Here is a 17,533-nt window from a genome sequence, read left to right as displayed (position 1 = left end):
TCTATGCATACAACAGTAAAAATTCTCCACTACAGGGCTGTAAGCTGAAATGTCACTTTTTACACACACTCATTGCACAGCAGTTTTATTTCCTATTTTCAGTTTGGAAACTGAGAAAAGACTGAAAAATGAACTTGGAAAAAATTAATATACTGCAGTTTTCAATAACCACTGTATATATGAAAAAATATAGACTGAGTTGCTAAATGTACATCTGACATTAGAGCTGTGATAAAGTAACACCACATACAGACATGAGCACAGAATAAATAAATACATATATATATATAGAGAGAGAGAGAGAGATTCTTCAAGTATACAGACTAATTTATAGTTACATGGAGGTACAGATACTCTTCTGCATTTCTGGAATTAAAGTAATTCTTTGCACTTAATTTGCTCATTTAATTTTCAATGGTCTGTAAGTGGTTTCCAAATTAGGCTACAGGCGTTCCAGAAGACTGAGAAATAAACCAAGATCATAGAAGTTATTGCCAGACCCTAGCTTGAACCTTCAGCTTCCTAATTTATTTTATTAGGTTCTAGGCACATAAAAGCTTTGGGGTTTAATTTTTCTTTATGAAACTTCAGTGGAAGAGAATGCCCAAGCTGTAACCTCATGCAAACTTAAGGTAACAGCATGAAAAGTCAGGGAGACAGAAACAGCTCAGATAAGAGCAAAGAAGAGATGTTAGATGCACATTACAGAAATATTCATTTTTAAATTGGGTTTCAGCTCTGACCACTCAAGGAATCCTGCCATAAATGAACAACTCATCATGTCTTCAGCCATCATCAGCTACCACCGTAGCTCTCCCCATCCTCTACTCCTGCCTGTTTCCCGTTGGAATGCTTGGGAACTTTCTGAGTGCCTGGATATTTTTATGTAAAGTGCCCACCAGAAGGACGCAGTACATTTACCTGGCCAACCTGGTGGCTGCAAATCTGCTGGTTTGCAGCACCATGCCCTTCCTGGCTGCCTACTTCGCCAAGGGGCACCGCTGGCCCTACGAGTCGGTGGCGTGCAGGATTGCCCATCACCTGGGGACGCTGGTGATGCAGGTCAGCATGTACGTGACCATCGTCATCCTGTGCTCCACTGCCCTCAGCCAGTATGCCACCCTGAAGAAGAACTGTGGCCCACCACACTCCCCAGCTCTGCCAGCAACCCTGCACGGACGCCTCCTGCACGAGTTCCGGCAGCCAAAGTTCGCTAAATATTTCTGTGCTGTTATCTGGCTGATTGTGCTCTGCATTACAGTCACAGCCATCACCTACAATGTCCAGGAGAGGGTCTCAGGAGAGTTCCCCACCTGCTACAACATCAAGGTAGAAGCTGGTGAACGTCCTGCAATGATTGCAGCTTATCTTGCCACTGTGTGCTTCTTTCTGGCTTTTATGACTGTTTTGTGGTCGTACTATTCTCTTACCAGACATCTGAGTAGAATACAAAAAACCACCTGTATTGGAGAAAAACATCTCGTTTACAGAACAGTGAAAAGAAACATTCTTGTCATTCAGATGATATTAACTGTCTGTTTTCTTCCATACCATATTTTTAGGCCAATTTTCTATTTACTGCTTACAGATAATGACTGTCTGAGGTTAAATTATCTAGTAGAAATTAAAAATGTTCTTACTTGTCTTGCTGCTACTAAAAGCAGTTTAGATCCACTTATAACCCTTCTGTTAGATAAAACATTTAAGAAAAGTTTTTATGGCCTGTTTACAAAACCCACACCAGAACATCAAAAACCTAATGATGATATTTTCACTGAAATGGGAAGGAATATGGAAAGACTTTCATAGACTATAAATAATAATAAACTAATTTTAATTACCTTTAGGCAGGCTTTGATATAAAATGGCAAATATTTAAATAAAATGGTAACATATTGTATTTTCTTTTCAAATCATCTTGCTGCATCAACATTGGCCATATTAAATCCAATGTGTATATCCAAATGAATCCAAGGAGTTTGTAGAGTGAACCCATTCATCCATGTAATACAAAAGATGTTTTACATTTGAGCTATGGACAGTTCCTTTTACCTAAAAAGTCAAGGAAGAAGGCAAAAACTAGGCTGAAGTTGAGGACCCAGCTCTCTCTTGTTATCAGCAAGAGTTTTGGACACAGGTTTCCTTTACAAGAAGGCTGAACAAAGCACAGACATTTTCCTTGGGATGGGGGAACCACAACTGTGCTACACATCCAACAGCCAAGTAACCCCAGCAAGGCAGAACTGAGCAGTCAAAGCTTTCCAGATGGCAAAGTGCTGCTGACAGGACTGGTTTTTGATCATCAGCTACAAGTCTGGGTGAGCAGAGCTGTTCACTACCCAAGTGCTCTTCTGATCTGCACAAACCTAAACCCAAACCCCACCACTTCTGTCCTTCCTGAAGTACAGTTTATAGGGAATGTAGCTGAATTATCTCAGCAAAATGCCTGTCAGGGCTTCTTTCTTTTAAAACAGTTTTTGAGGGCAGCATAGGCTGAAGACATTCCTCCTACATTTTTCTAGTCACAACCACAGTGCTTATCAAAAAGGCAAGAAAATGAATGAAACTTGGGGAACTACTAATCAAATATAACTTTGTGACAGACTCTTAGCAAGATTCTATTCCAACACTTCTACATAGTACCAAAAAATGACACATACCTGGTTATTTTCCTATGCAATCTGCCCAAGATGATGTCCTTTAAAGTTCTTAACTGCGTCAAAGTTTTTCTTGTTTCAAATAGTGGAAAAGCTTTTGTGCAGTACAGGCAATTAGAGAAACTACAAATTGAGTCCTGCACTAGTCTAGTATTTGACAGAAGAGTTCATGGAGGAAAATGCCCCAAAACTTAAAGGCATGAGGGATGAGGAGAGTTAGAAAAACACTACAGCAAAACAGAGCTCATGTGGCAAACTTCTTGCATTGCTTGGACATGCTGGGGCCAAAATCAGAAGTTAGCAGGTGACATGTGAATTGTTTAATAAAAACAATAAAACAACTAATTTCTATTGCAGAGAACACAAAATCATAAGGCAAACAGGCACAGAACCTGGTTTGCAAAGCAGTTTAGAGACCACAAGAGCCTGTCAAATTTTTGGTTAAGCCATTCAAATGTTCTGCATAGGAAGCCAGCTCATCAGTGAGTTTTCACTCATCAGACGTGAGTTTTCTGACTGTGTGAGCAAATGACTAAAACATATAAACTTATTGACCATAAAGTTTGTAGATGTTCAACTCCAGGTAGGCCAAGCAGAATAAATACACTTTTCTCAGCCCGACTGCTTCTGAACATACTAACAGGTCAACAGGAAAAGGGCTGGACAAAACAAGCATGGGGACCTTGAGATAGGAAGCAGGGGCACAGGAGTGAAAATAAACAGGGGGAAAATGGTACTGCCTGAAGAAACACTGAGAAATTATACTGAAAGTTTTGGTTTTGGAGTCTCTTGTACATTGAATGAGGAAGTGTATCTCAGAAAAAAATGTGGCCAGGTAGGACACTCAATTGCACCTCTGAAAAAGGTGGTTTTGCAGCCTTAATCACTTTTTAACAACTTAATTTGTAACAAAATCCTCACCAAGAAGTTGCTACTGGATCTCAAGGATCTAGTAAGCTCTAGAAAATACAGAAAAAACACCAATTATTACTGTATGTCCCCAGAAAGCATAAAAGAAGTTTCAAAGTGAAAGGACTGGAAGGAAAGTAACATGCAACAGATTTCTTGTTCTGGGTATTCAGAAAAAGATAAAGAACAGATTCTATCCTGGTTATTTTTTAAATAGCCAAATATACAGTTACATAAACACACACAAACACATATATACTAGTTTTATTCATTTTTTAGATAAGCCTAAAAGCAGAAGTGTAGGAGTGTTGAACTCTACCAGCAAAATCTGAAATGCTGAGCTAGAAGCAGTTCAGGCAATGAAAGACAGAAGTGGTAACTGAGTGTGCTCTCAGAATTCATATCACGGGTTAAGTTCTGTATAGTGCAAAAATCACCATGCAAATCTATCCACAGGTCACCTGGACCAACTCAGATGTGTATGTGACATGCAGTGCAGAGCATAATACTTGGTCCTATTCCCTGGAAAAACTCCCTGGTTTTGGCTCCCAGTCACAGAAGTATTGAACTGAATCTTAATGACAGCCGAGGCAGAATATGTGTATTTTTGCTTTAGCAGGTTTATCTATTTAGATGATCACATGTAGGAAACAAGCATTCATACCCATTCAGATAAAGCCATAATGAAAATTTTGGATGTCTGCATTTTGCTGACAGGCTTACACTGACCCCAGTTGCACACTAATTTGCTAATCAGTAACATATAAAGGTACTCAAACTATGTGGAAATCATGGAACAAAGCTGGAGCACTTGGAATGAGTTAAGGATAAAATTTCAGCAACTATAGCTCTTGATGTGATTAAATTACTCTGACACCTTATATACTCTCACTCTTATATCCCTCAGTTATACTAAGAGGTACTTTTATAGCAACAATTTTGCAACTATGGAAAATTCTACATAACAATAAAGGCTCAGAAAGGATTGCAAAACCTCTTGATGTTTTACTGATAAAAACCATTCTGTTAAAAGTTATTGCAAAAATAAGCCAGTGACAAATGGTACTCAAATTGCAGTAGGAGTTTTACAGGAAAACACAAGAATCTGATTTCAGAGCCACTCCCCCCGCCCCCCTCCCTTTCCCTTTTGCTCTTCTCTTACATAAAGATTTCTCTGTACACATGCTGCTCTGTAATAACATTTGGTAATGGAAAAGACTTCCTTTCAATGCTGCTACTTTCAACAGTCACCTTCTGGTTATTCCTGACACAGCAAGGTTATGACAGAAGAAAAGGAATTGCTGAGTCCTCTATCAGTAGGTTGAAAGAACAGGAACAAATGTTGAGGTAAGGGAAAAAGTTCTTGACATTCACATTTTTGATGCACAGCTGTTTTGAGTTTTCTACCTTCCTGCATCTTCTGTTTTCCTTACCATATGATCCAGCTTCCAAGCACTGCAGGATCATGTTCACTAGGGTGAAGCAAATTTTTAATTGTCACTGATTATAAAGCCTTTAAGCAATGCTGAAGGGGGTCAAATGATGTACACAGGCTCAAGAAACATCTGGTCTCACAGAGCAATTAGGACAACTGCAGGCCATCCTGTCACATTTTGATTCTGACATCAGAGGTGAATGTGGGGCACAGGGAGTTTGTCCCAGGCTGGAGTCACTTGGAAAAGTCAGGTGAAGTTTTTGGCACCAGACAACAGCAAACTTTAATTTTGTCTACTATAAACTGTCTAACTTCCTAATCAGCCAGGAGCTAAGGGAGCACAAAAACAGCTGAAAGACACCTGAACCTTACATGGACTATAGGGTGCCAGTTTTCCTGAGCAGCAAAAAATGACCAAGCATTTTACATTTCAAAAAAAATATTCACAGAAAGTCTAAAAGGGAGAAAAATGTAGCCTGACTATATCAACCTTGCAGATTTTATTAAAGCACTTTCACCCATTCAGGTAATTTCTAAAGTGGTCATTTAGTCTATATCCTTTCAAAACAACATCTACAGTGACATCTAGAGCCTGGATACTGCAGTTTAATGTGTTCAACTCTCAAACACCACAGCTCTGCACTGCTTTTGCCAAAACAAAACACTGCTGGTTTACACTGCTTTACACTGATACTTTAGACATTTCTTCCTAACCCATGTAATTTGAACAGGTTCATTTCTAAGGATGGTATTTTAAAATAAAACAACCCTGTCATTCTGAGGTTCTAAGAGACAGGATAAGCACTAAAATAAATCCCCACTTTACCCTCAGTGAAATGGCTTCCCTGAGAGGCCACTGAAGATAAAATTTGTGTTTTTTTCAAGAATATGGTCCAAGAAAAACAACTGGGGCTTTCATGAAGACACAACAACATAAAGATGAAGTTAATTCTGAAATTCCTAAGGTACCAAAACCAAACAATTAAAAGTACCTACAACCCTCAACACAGAACAAGATGTGACATTCTACCAGCAGTTAAGAGCTGGCATTCAAAAATTCTACTTTTTAGACTCCGTTTTAAGAAATTACTATTAAAATAAAAAAACTTAAAAAGAAAGCCAGTTACATAATAATCTTCTTGATTTTAAAAGGAAAGGAGTAAGAGGTTGTGAATGGTCTGCAATATCTGGGTACAGAAGACCAAATGACTCCTCATAAAAACCACAAGTTCAGTGTCTGTACTCTCTCCCCTCACAGGTCACCTGCAGGAGTTTGAAGCACAGTTTACCCTCCCTCCATCCTCTCTGTTCACTAAAATCCAAGAGTCACTTCTCAAACTGCACCATCAGAGCTTGCTAGTATTTTCCTTAATTCCTACAGTGCTTGACTCACTTTGGATGAAACCAAACTCTTGGAGAAGTGGGAATAACTACTTTTTAGGCAAGGATAATAACAAAGATTATGCATATTCAAATTGAAGAGATTCAAGCCCACTTGGGTTAAAACTCCCAGCTACTTACAATGAAGTACTTTAGGGTAAACTACTTCCATAAATATCCATAGAAACAGCACAAAGTTTACCAGATTAAAACCAGTATGTACACACACTGGTCTTATACACTGCATTTATCCTCCCAAACTTATTTATGTTAAAGAAGTTTCCATAATAATAAATGTTTATTGGACTGTCTCCAAGAAGCAGATAATATTACTAATATTGTAGCATTTAAGCCTGTGCATCTCTGTGAAATCTTAGTGTGAATGAGGGCTGTCATTATGCTGTCAAATTGATGCCAATAAACTACCAATTCCAGTTTAATTTATGCAATTAATTTATACACACATTTTTCTAACAAGAAGAAAATGCAAGCAGATTCCATATGAATATTCAAAAACTAGAAATTAAACTGACTTTCAAAGCATGCTGTAATCAAATGCATGTATAATTTGTGAATACAGACCTCCTAAATGTTCTATATTGATGGAATTAGGGTGGGCTTCAATCTTACATGACACAATAAGAGTAAAGACACACTCAGCAAATAAGAGACTCTTTTTCTACAGCTCCTCCCCCCTCTAAATTATAGAAATTAAAATTCAGTACTTTGCATTATTGTGGTGAAGGAAAAAAAAAGTAATTAAACCCCCTTACCTTCACATCTCTGTGAATTATATTATTATCATGACAGTAACGTAGAGCTTCCAGTATCTGTCTCATGTAATGACTGAAAAAACAAACACATTATGCATGACAAACCTGCAGGAAAAATTACTATACACGTTTAACAATCTAAGTATTACAAGTCTAACTGTATAAAACTGATCAACCAATTTAACCTCAAACATACAGAGTTTTGTAGAATGGAGTTTAGGTTTATAGTAGTGAATAATACAATCTAAAGCTTGAGAATTATTCTGACTGAAGATGAGGGAAATTAAAAAAAAAAAAAACCACAAAGAAAAAAAGAAACAAGTGAGTATCAGTGCCTGATTTATCTGAAAAGGACTGCACCAAGGTCTTGGCTTGCCTGGTGCAGACTGGAGAGCATCCTCGTTCTCCACTGTGTCCCAAGGATGCCCAAAGAGATCACTGCCCACAGCAGGGCGAACACCCTGTGCTGCCTCAGAGCATCACTGGGGCTCAGGGAGTCCTCTGGGGGCTCCAGCCAGTTAAAGGCAATGTTTCTGCCCACAGGAACATCACAATGCACTGGATCAAGCTGCTCAGGGAGGCTGTGGAATCTCCCTCCTTGGAGAGGTTCTAGACCCCACTGGACAAAGCCAGCACAATAAAAATGCTGTGCTGAGCTGAGCAGGAGCTTCAAACACAGACATGGATGTCTCCTCCAACCTGGCTCATATCATGCTAAAAAATCTGCAGTGCTAGGAAAAGCAAACAAAGAATGCTGTGGGCTTTGAGCTCAACTACCAGGCCATTAGGACAGTGGATTTCATTACCCTTTTGCAATTTTATAGTCTTTCATCTTAGGTAATCTCATAAGTGAAAAGGTGAGGTGACCATAAATACAGTGATACATTAGGGAAAAAAAAAAACCAAACCAACTCCATCTAGAAAGAAAAAACCAAACCAACTCCACCAGTAAAATTCTCACCCTGTCAGGTAAGTCACTTAATGCCATCACATGAGAGATCCATAAAGGCAAGCACAGCCAATTAGGTATTAGATGTGAAATACAGTTTTACTCAAAAATCTCATCCAACTCTGTAACTAGTAAATGGCAAAATGCTCCAAAATTCTACTTTGATTGTGCTAATTATTGCAATAAACATCTAGAGTGTGGAAACAAGATTATTTATAGTACAACTTTTAACTTTTAGCTAACAGATTGTACAACACTATATTCCATTCTTTTCTATTTATCCTGAGGGATTAATTAAAATTATAATAAATACCTGGCTACAGCTTCACTGTAGACAAATCCAGCATCTGCTCTCTTCACAATTTCAAAACACAGGTCTGCTCCATCCATACTGCAGGTAAAAAGAGGCAAAAATGCTTAAAAACTGGTAACTACAATCAATTACATAAAAATGCTTTAAAAAAATCTATTTATTTCCCTTACATAAATCTTACATAAAGTACTCTAGATACAAGTACAGTGCATTACTCATTAAAACAGCATTTAATGGGTAATCTAATAGAAAATGGCTTGCCACAGGTTAACCATTTTATGTCCCTCAAGTGTTGTAACAGTTCTCTAAAAGCATTACCAATACCAAACATTTACTTAATTGCTTAAACTGCTCATTGAACAAGGTGTGCAAGAAAAGTCAATGCCCTGCAAAGAGGACACTGCAATTTAACAATTAGCTCCTGATATTAGGTTAAGCGTGTTCTTATAAGCATTACAAGTGCAACTCTATACTAATGACTGTAGTAATAAGAAAATGTTTCTCAATTTGAATTTTAAATGAAGACTTTAAAAATACTCTAGAAATACAGTACAGTCTTGCCAGTTGGCATTGTCCTCTGCATAATTAAGCAGCCAAGATGAGATTTTACAGCTCACAGATACCTGAGAACACTGACAGCTCACATACTGTACCACCAGCTCTGAAACTTGATACCTTTTTCCTCTTCTCCCTCATCTTTCTGATCACCAAACTTCCCACAATGAGCAGCACTACACTTTGGATGCAGATATATTCACAGACCTTAGTCTGAAACTAGGCTGGCATTTCTCTAAAATCAAAGCAGCCTGGTGCTGCCTTCCTTTCTCCTGAAAGGGACCTAAGATTTTTACCTAGAAATGTTCACAGCCTGATAGGGCAAGAAGAGAGCAACAAGAGTTAACAGGAACAATAAAAATCACATAACTCATGTTAAATAAGGCACTTGCAAAAATATTGAATGTAATATGACATCTTCGGCCTTTACACCTTTTCTTTTTTACTCTCCACAAAGAATCAAGGGGGAAAAAACCCAAAAGGCAGAATTTCCAGGGCATCTGGACAGCCAGCATTCCCAGGGCTGTTTCAGTAAGTTATTCAGAATGTCAGCATCACTTCTGCTTTGTTACATACCTGCAATGCCAAACTTCTGCTTAGGGAGCCACAAGCCATGTGCAGAAGCTTTAATTCCCAAATAAACCCCTAAGGTCTCCCTCATGCAAAATACACTATCATGTGGATAGAGCACTGACAACTGCAAGAGGGACTGGTGACCAAAAGAAAAGCACATTGAAGAGTGCAAAGAGCCCCATATTGCCAAACCATGACTGTTCTTCACTGCATCAATATTCCTCTGTAGGGTTTTTTCCCAGCAGTTTTTCTGTCTTGCACAGCTCCTGACACCAGGTCTGCATCTGGGCCAAATATCACCCAGAGGATATCACAGAGTCCACACATCCCAGAGGATGTAAATATAAAAAATATAAATATAAATATATAAATATCACCCAGAGGATATCACAGAGCCCATACAGCAGCCATGGGGCAGGGACCTGGAATTCAGTGGCTCATTGGAAAAAATCCCTCATGCCAACCTCTCAAACCTCTCTCAAATGTAGAATATACAAAATGTATGATCAGCTACCAAAAATAAGGAGATGAATTCTCATGAAGCAGCAGAATCTTTAGAAGACTAATTACTGTACTTTATAACAAGTCTGTGAAATGAAAGATCCAGAGGCACTCAAGCTTTTTAGCAGCATCAATAGTTCCTGAGACAGGGAGGGAGGAGTGCAATGTTTTTACATTAATTTTTCTATTACACAAGGTGTTTATAATCAGTCTGGTCTTTAACATGTTATTTCTACCTCCCACTTACAAATATCAGCATTTTTAACTGAAATTTTGTACCAGTAAGTGCCAGTTTGAATTTCTTCTTGGCAAATATGTCTGAAAGTTTTACTCCATTAAGATGAACTCTGTTGGCCTCCCAAAAACAAATATCAGTCAGGTGTATTTTAATCTCTGACTTTAATTGACCATTTTTTCAAGACAAAATGTTTTTTAAAGAGAAGACTGTGCAAAAAGGGCTTTTATCACTCCATGTGATACAATATATTCAATACACGATGCTGAATTTTACCTGAAAATCAAGAGACTTTTGTCTAACTGAGGCTGAAAACAAGCCAGAGTCAACCTCAGTTTTAAGAAATCCCAAAAAAGTCAGTGAACCAACAGACTAAAAACTCATCAACAGCACAGTTGCAAGATAACTTTGCAGAAATTGAAAGCCTTGTATGATAAAAAAACAATAAAGTTTTTGAATATTGATGGAATGAAAGTTTAGGAAGTCTCAAGGGTTTACAACTATCAGCATAAGCATGTGAAAACCACAAAAAACTAAAAAAAGATAAGTTCAAATCCACTGAAGTAAACATACAAATATATTCATGCTGAAGCCATAAGTGGATGATGCAAAAAACATTTGGGAAAAATCAGCACACGGTCATAACCTGAGAGAATTCCCTGACACCAGCAGAGGGAGCTCATGGAAGGGACATGAACTGACTGGGATGGATGTATTTTAAATAAATAAATAAATAAATATACACAATAAGTAAATATATATATATATATGTATATATGTATGTGAATCTGCTCTGACACCAGCAGTGACCGAAAAGCAGACAGCATACTGCTTAAGAAATCTGTGTTTTGATACTGGGCTATGATAGCTTTGAATTTGCAGACCTAGTATGATGTGGTTTACAATTTAATTTCTAGATGAAGAATGAGAAAGCTTTAGAAGCCCTGCTTCATTTAGGGGACTGAACTATTACATAATGAAAATAAGAGAAAAAAATTCAGAGTTGACATACTACTCTAACTGAGTTTACTGAGTTTTGTACCACGTATGTTCAAGACTTGTGCTCAATGGCATTTTTCCCCTCACCTGGCCAGTTTTTATATATTTGCCATCTTCACTTACCTCAAATAAGCCAACTGCAACTCTGTTCAATATTGCTTTTATGAATTTGAGATTTTAAACCTGAAGCATTTTCACGTTAGCTACATTAAATGGCAAAGCAATAAGGTATACAACTATATTTATATATACATCCTAACTGCTAAATCTTAACACATCAATTCTTCTAATGTCCCAAGATATAAATCTCTCTTAGAATACACTAAGAAAAACAAATCCACCTATGTATAGTGATGAGACAATACTCTGCAAATTACCAAATATCAAGGTATTTTGGAAAGCACTCACTGCTCCTGTATCTGAGCTCTTCAGCATGGAAGTACTCTCAGTCCATATATACTAAGGATAAACTGCAAATAATGTACTCATAAATCTAAAATCTAGTTTTCAGACCCTTCAAAATAAACACTTGCTTTCTTTTAGAAATATTGCAAGTAGCTCTGACCCTTTTCAAAGTACTCTCACTGATAAAAATCAATGATCATTAGGAAAAAATGTAATAAGCAACAGAATATTAAGTGACACTTGTATACCACAGAGAAAGCAGTATTCTAAATTAAACCAGGAGGCTGATGGGGGACCTCATAATTCTCTACAAATGCCTGAAAGAGGTTGTAGCTACATCAGGCTCAGTTTGTTCTCACAGTAACAAAAGCAATCAGAAAAGGCAAAATGGCCTTGATTTGTGCTCAGGGAGGTTTACATTGGATAGCAGTAAAAATTTCTTTACTGAGAGGGTTGTCAAGCATGAGAACAGGATGCCCAGGTTAATGGTGCAGTCACCATCCCCTGGGTTCTTTAAAAAATGCATAGATGGGGAGTTTAGGGACCTGGCTTAGTGGTGGACTTGGCACTGCTGGGTTAATGGTTGGACTTGATCATCTTATGAGGTCTTTTCCAACCAAAATGACCTCATGATTCTATACAGCTGCCAGCAAATGACATCAAAAACAGGAAAGAAAATTGCAACCTTATTATAGAGAGTAGAATTGGCCTTTCCCAGATGTAAGGTGTCTCCAGAGCCTCCAAGGGATCATTTCCTTCAGAGTAAAGAGCCTCTCTAGGGGGCAGCTGGGATGTGTGTGAGGGAAATCATTTTGCACAGGTACATCCACTCTCATTTGTTATGCAGTGACACCTAAATACTTTTAAAATAATATTTTCAGCTTAGCAATAAGGCCTTCTGAGATAGGGTCTGCTTCTTACTCCACACATGCACTTCATCTATTATGGCCACCTGCTTCACTGCAATTTATTACAGCAGCACCATGCAGCCTGCTGGTAATCTGAGATACAGGCCATTCTAAAGAGTGCTTGAGCTTGTGTATGAATAAGGGGTTCAAAATAGAGCTCATTTTTTGGTGTTAAACCTCATTGCTACTGTGCATCTTCATCAGTGCTTCTATGAATCGCGGTTTGATTTTTAAAACATTTCTTTTCACAAAAGCTTTCAAAATTGGGCACAAATTGCACATTTTCCTGAGTGGTTCAATCAGTTGTTCCCAGGTACATGCTACATTTGCTTATTTCACTTGTACTTTTCCTGTATCAATAGGTTTGGCAAGGTATTCAGGGGTCTAGCAGCAGCCCCATGCAGCTCAAAGCCCATGAACAGCAATGTATCATTTATGTGCAAGTGATGGCACCAAGGTTTAGGTCTGGTTATTCCACACATTTTATGTGCTGGGCCTGCCTTAGTTTCCATGCAAAGCACCTGCCAGCCCACAAATCACTCATCACAGATGGGTTTATGTCTCCTCTGCAGATCTGTGTTATCTTCCCCTTTTCAGTCCCTTCAGAGTAACTAGACCCTAATGAAATATATTTTATTACTGTAGACAGAAATTTGCTGCGAATCAGCTGAGCTGGTTACAGTAACAGCATAATGAACAGAAAGCAGTATGGAGGAAAATGAATTACCTACATGTACAGAGATGCTTTTGTGCTAACACCAAGTTTGTTTTTCTGGTCACAGCTACAGAGTGTGCCCCTAACAGCTCAGACTCAGACCATGCAGTCTCACTCCACACAAACACCAGTCTGCTGTGAATCCCTTTGCCAAAGCATCCCCCCCAGCACAACAACACATCCTGCCACAGCCCTTCCATTCCCTCCCACATCTCAAGCACAGGTGCTCCTCCTGCCTCATTTTCTATCACTGCCACAAAAGACTGATGATTTTTGTGTACAAAGGAAACAAGGACATACATATAATAAACAATCATCATCCCTCAAATAATTTAGCTTTGTAATTCCTTCTTTTGTGTGGCCTGAAGTCAGGTGCAGTGTTTGCGTAGTAATTTTAATTGTTCAGACTTGCTTTTTATGTGTACAAACATAAATTATAATAGGATCATCATTAAAAAATAATTACTACTTTTGTCTCATACTTCTGAACTATCAGCATGTTAAAAATAGAAGCAACCCCTTTTTTTTCATTTCAGAATCTTGTTAATTATCTGAGTGTGACTACCCAAGGTGTACATAATTATTTCATAATAGGGTAATTAAAGTGTCTCGGTCAATGCTTTGGGATTTTCAAAATAAAATGCAAGTCAGTATTGAATCAAAATGTACAGAGAGGAAAGCATATAACAATTATTTCACAAAACTGTAGGTTTATAAACTCATTTAAAAATGCAGAAGACTTGCAAACCACAATTTTCTGCTTTACCTAATGTTTTTATTGTGGATTTTCTACTACCTCAGTGGTAAAACATGCGAGAATTATTTTTTATGTGGACATCTCAAATCAAATTCTTGGCTCTAGTGGGTAAGCCAGTTTTACCACACAAACCTGTGTGATGTGGTTACTCCAACATCAGCAACTCAAATCCACCAGGAAACACAATGGAGGAAGATCAGAGAAATTTAGGAGGCACAGTTAGATATGCCCAGACTGACTAGGAATGAACATATGGGGAGCATAAAAGGAAGAGCTGGTAGGCAGAGAGAAAGAAGATCAAATCCAGAACATGCACAAAAGACCATTTCAACATGGCTGCTTGTATCCTTCCCATTTAGATAAAACCTATCTCAAGAAGAACTGATAATTTGCTCTCAAAGAAAGAATGTGGTAATTTCAGGGCTGCCGCTCTTCTTTGTTTCTTGATGTTGAATAAAAATACCTGTCCATTGCTGAAAAGTCATGTTTTCTTTCTCCTTACCACTAAACTTTTACATTCAAGCTTTCAAAACAAATCTTGTAGCCAAAAGCCTCTTTTCATATATTGTGAACAGGTATATTGATTTACAAGAACACTTAAAAACACCAATAACTTTACTTTCTTATCTAATAATAGGAAAGCAGTGCCAAAGAAGTAACAGCGTGGAAAGAAATAAATAAAATTTCACAACTGGAACAAAATACCCTCAGTTACCCAAAGATGATATCTACCAGCAGATTTTCAACTCATTCTTTTACCCTGCAGCCATCAAAAAAGATCATGTCTGTCTTCGGAAAGCCCTGATGTTCACCACTTAAGACAGTGGGATACTTGGGTTTTTTTTATTTGGGACAATCTTGACTTGCCAGAAGTAAATATTTTCCAAGTACTCAAGCCCTCTGAGCTACAAAACCTACAGGTATGAGCAGCCATACTTTTAGGATTTTATTTAGCAAATGACAACAGGGAAAGGTGGAATCAAGGAGAGAAACTTACAACTCAAAGACCATATAAAGCATTCCATCTGAGCTGTATGTCTCCAACAGTTCAACAATGTGAGGATGCTTCAGCATGTGACAAATACTGGCTTCTCTCTTCAGATCTGTGGAAGATAAGAAGGTAGCTGCAGGTTAGCTATATATTCAAGCTGTTCAGAACACAATGTTTGAAAAGATGTACACATTTGAAATTTCTAAAAAATTCATTAATCTTTATAAAGAACTCTGACAAGATGATACTTAATTATGCTTAATTCAAATACATATCTCTCAAAATTTAATAGATTATTGAATTCACATATTAATAGAAGATCTCCTTGGTCATAGACTGAAGAACTCTACAGAAGTAAGTTCTTTGAATGTACAGTGGCAGACTACACTGAGATTTTCATCCTAAATATTTAACAACGCTGCAGAATTACCTCCAAATGCAGAAGAAAAACTTTCACCACACTACAGAATTATTAATAAGTGGAAGTCTCTCAATCCTCTGCTCAAAGCAAGGTGAACTGGAGCAGATTGTGCAGGGCCACACCCAGCTGAGCTCTGAACACGTCCAGGTGTGGAAACTCTACAACCTGCCCAGAAAACCTACACCAGTACCTGATCATCCTCAGAAGTAAAGAAGTGCTTTTCTTATAGTTAAATTTCTTGCAGTTTACTTCTTCAATAGTATTTATTTTAAAATCACGTTATATGAAATGGCACTGCCATAAATTTTAATCAGCATACATTAGTTTGCATCTCTGCTCTAGAGAAGAGTGAATAAGGTAGGAAAAGTTGCAGCTAAAAGAAGAGCAGAAACCATCCTGAAATCTCTCAAAGCTTACAAGATTTTGTTTTAAACAACTCCTACTTTTTCTGATCACAGATCAATCCTTCTGCACAAAAAGAAATGCAAAAAACCAAACCACACTGAATTAATTTTCTTTCTTCTTTGTTGAAACAATTTGGTATTTTTGTTATTTAATCATCCTTAAACTATTTTTCTTTTAACTTATCTACTTGTATTCTAGAAAGGATAGCAAAATCTTGAATGAATAGCTTTGATGATAATTTGATAAGTGAGGAAAATATCAGTCTGAAGCAGACATTTTACTTTTCTATCCTCTTTCCCTACAGTTGGTTATTGTTCAAGAATGACCTACACATGAATTTATGGAGAAATAAAAATATCCTTTCTTGGTTTGAGAATATTCACCATATAATTGGGCTACACTAGAAAGAAATTTACAATGCACTATTTTCACATGTGCCCTCCTACATTCTTAACATGAATCAATTACATTGAAAAATGCAAGCAGCAAGATGAAGATTCCTTTATGTGAAACATTTTACAGGTAACTCAGATTTATGCTAGACTCTGGATCTTTCAGCCATCTATAAATTCAAATGAAAAGCTGATAGTTTGGAAATGACTGAACTTCAATCCAAGAAAAATGTTCGGATCCAAGAACTTTCATATGACACCTTCATTATGTGTCCCCTCCCTCAGAACCTTGCAAATACAATCTAAAAGCAAAATGACAGAGCAATGCTTTACAAACCACCATGTAGTGGCACCTTAGGAGCTGCAAGCTGAACAGCAAACAGAAGTATCATTCAGTGATACAGAAGAAATTTTGATAAAGAAATTAATGTAAAATTTGGCCTTTATTTGTCCATCTATTTATTTAGATGAAATTCTACAACCTAAGGAAACAGCAGCGTGTCTTTCACTATGGAGAATACTCCCAGTATCAGTTCTTACACCACCTTCATGCACAATAACTACTAAAGCCACACTGTAACCTTCCCTTCCATCTCATTAGGCAATGATTTGACACTAAATGGTTCCCATCCCTTTCCTAGAAAGAGAGGTTCACTGAAGTACACATCCAATCCTTTCCAAACAGGATCAGAGATGAGCACTCTGAGGAGCAATGCAAGGGAATGAAAAACTGTGATTCTGTGAATGACTATGATCTTCAGAAAATAGGCTGCCTGGATTTTGTCTCTCACTTTGTAACAACTTCAATGCTGCCACACTTCTCCATGGATCTGATACCTATTTCAGATGGAAAGCCAAGTGAAAATATTCAACATGAAATTGCAGGAAAGTTCTGCTTTATTTACAGGAAAAATCGTGCTCAAAATAGTTTATTTTGGCTGCTCCCTTTATTAATATTTTGTGGGCTTTATTGGAAAGGAATTAGAACTGAAAGGAAGAAAGTATATGCTGCCATTTCCCTCATTCCTCTGTGTAATACTGGATGAGTGCAGCAATTGGTCAGACTGAGCACCAGCACATGAGGAAGGAGAAACAAAGTGGAAAATAAAATCTCCAAACAGGAAAACAAATGAATAGAAGTTACAGAACAAGGCTCTTTATGACTAAGGGGTCTTGGGGCTAAGAGCAGAACAAAGTCCTATTTTAAACACAGCAGGGACTTGTTCAACAGTAGGCCTATTAAGAAAAAGAAAAGGAGGT

The 17,533-nt window shown here is 37.7% G+C and overlaps 2 protein-coding genes across 8 annotated transcripts in view; one reads left to right on the top strand and one right to left on the bottom strand.

The window, feature by feature from the left end:
* Positions 1 to 17,533, bottom strand: part of CASK (calcium/calmodulin dependent serine protein kinase) — a 188,875-nt gene that overhangs the window by 93,730 nt on the left and 77,612 nt on the right. For all 7 annotated transcript variants that reach the window (XM_077171610.1, XM_077171627.1, XM_077171600.1 and 4 more), the window contains exons 3-5: positions 15,062 to 15,167; positions 8,417 to 8,494; positions 7,155 to 7,227 (exon numbers count right to left, since the gene is read on the bottom strand). In XM_077171610.1, the coding sequence (XP_077027725.1) occupies positions 7,155 to 7,227; positions 8,417 to 8,494; positions 15,062 to 15,167 (257 nt within the window). The remainder of the gene's footprint in view (positions 1 to 7,154; positions 7,228 to 8,416; positions 8,495 to 15,061; positions 15,168 to 17,533) is intronic.
* On the top strand, positions 766 to 1,809 carry GPR82 (G protein-coupled receptor 82). The gene has a single exon (XM_054654963.2). It carries the CDS (start codon positions 766 to 768, stop codon positions 1,807 to 1,809), a length of 1,044 nt encoding a protein of 347 aa, XP_054510938.2.

Source organism: Agelaius phoeniceus, chromosome 2, assembly GCF_051311805.1.
Source record: "Agelaius phoeniceus isolate bAgePho1 chromosome 2, bAgePho1.hap1, whole genome shotgun sequence".
NCBI classification, from domain to species: Eukaryota; Metazoa; Chordata; class Aves; order Passeriformes; family Icteridae; genus Agelaius; species Agelaius phoeniceus.
Note: the sequence above shows the minus strand (reverse complement) of the source record. Positions and strands in the feature narration are given on the sequence as shown.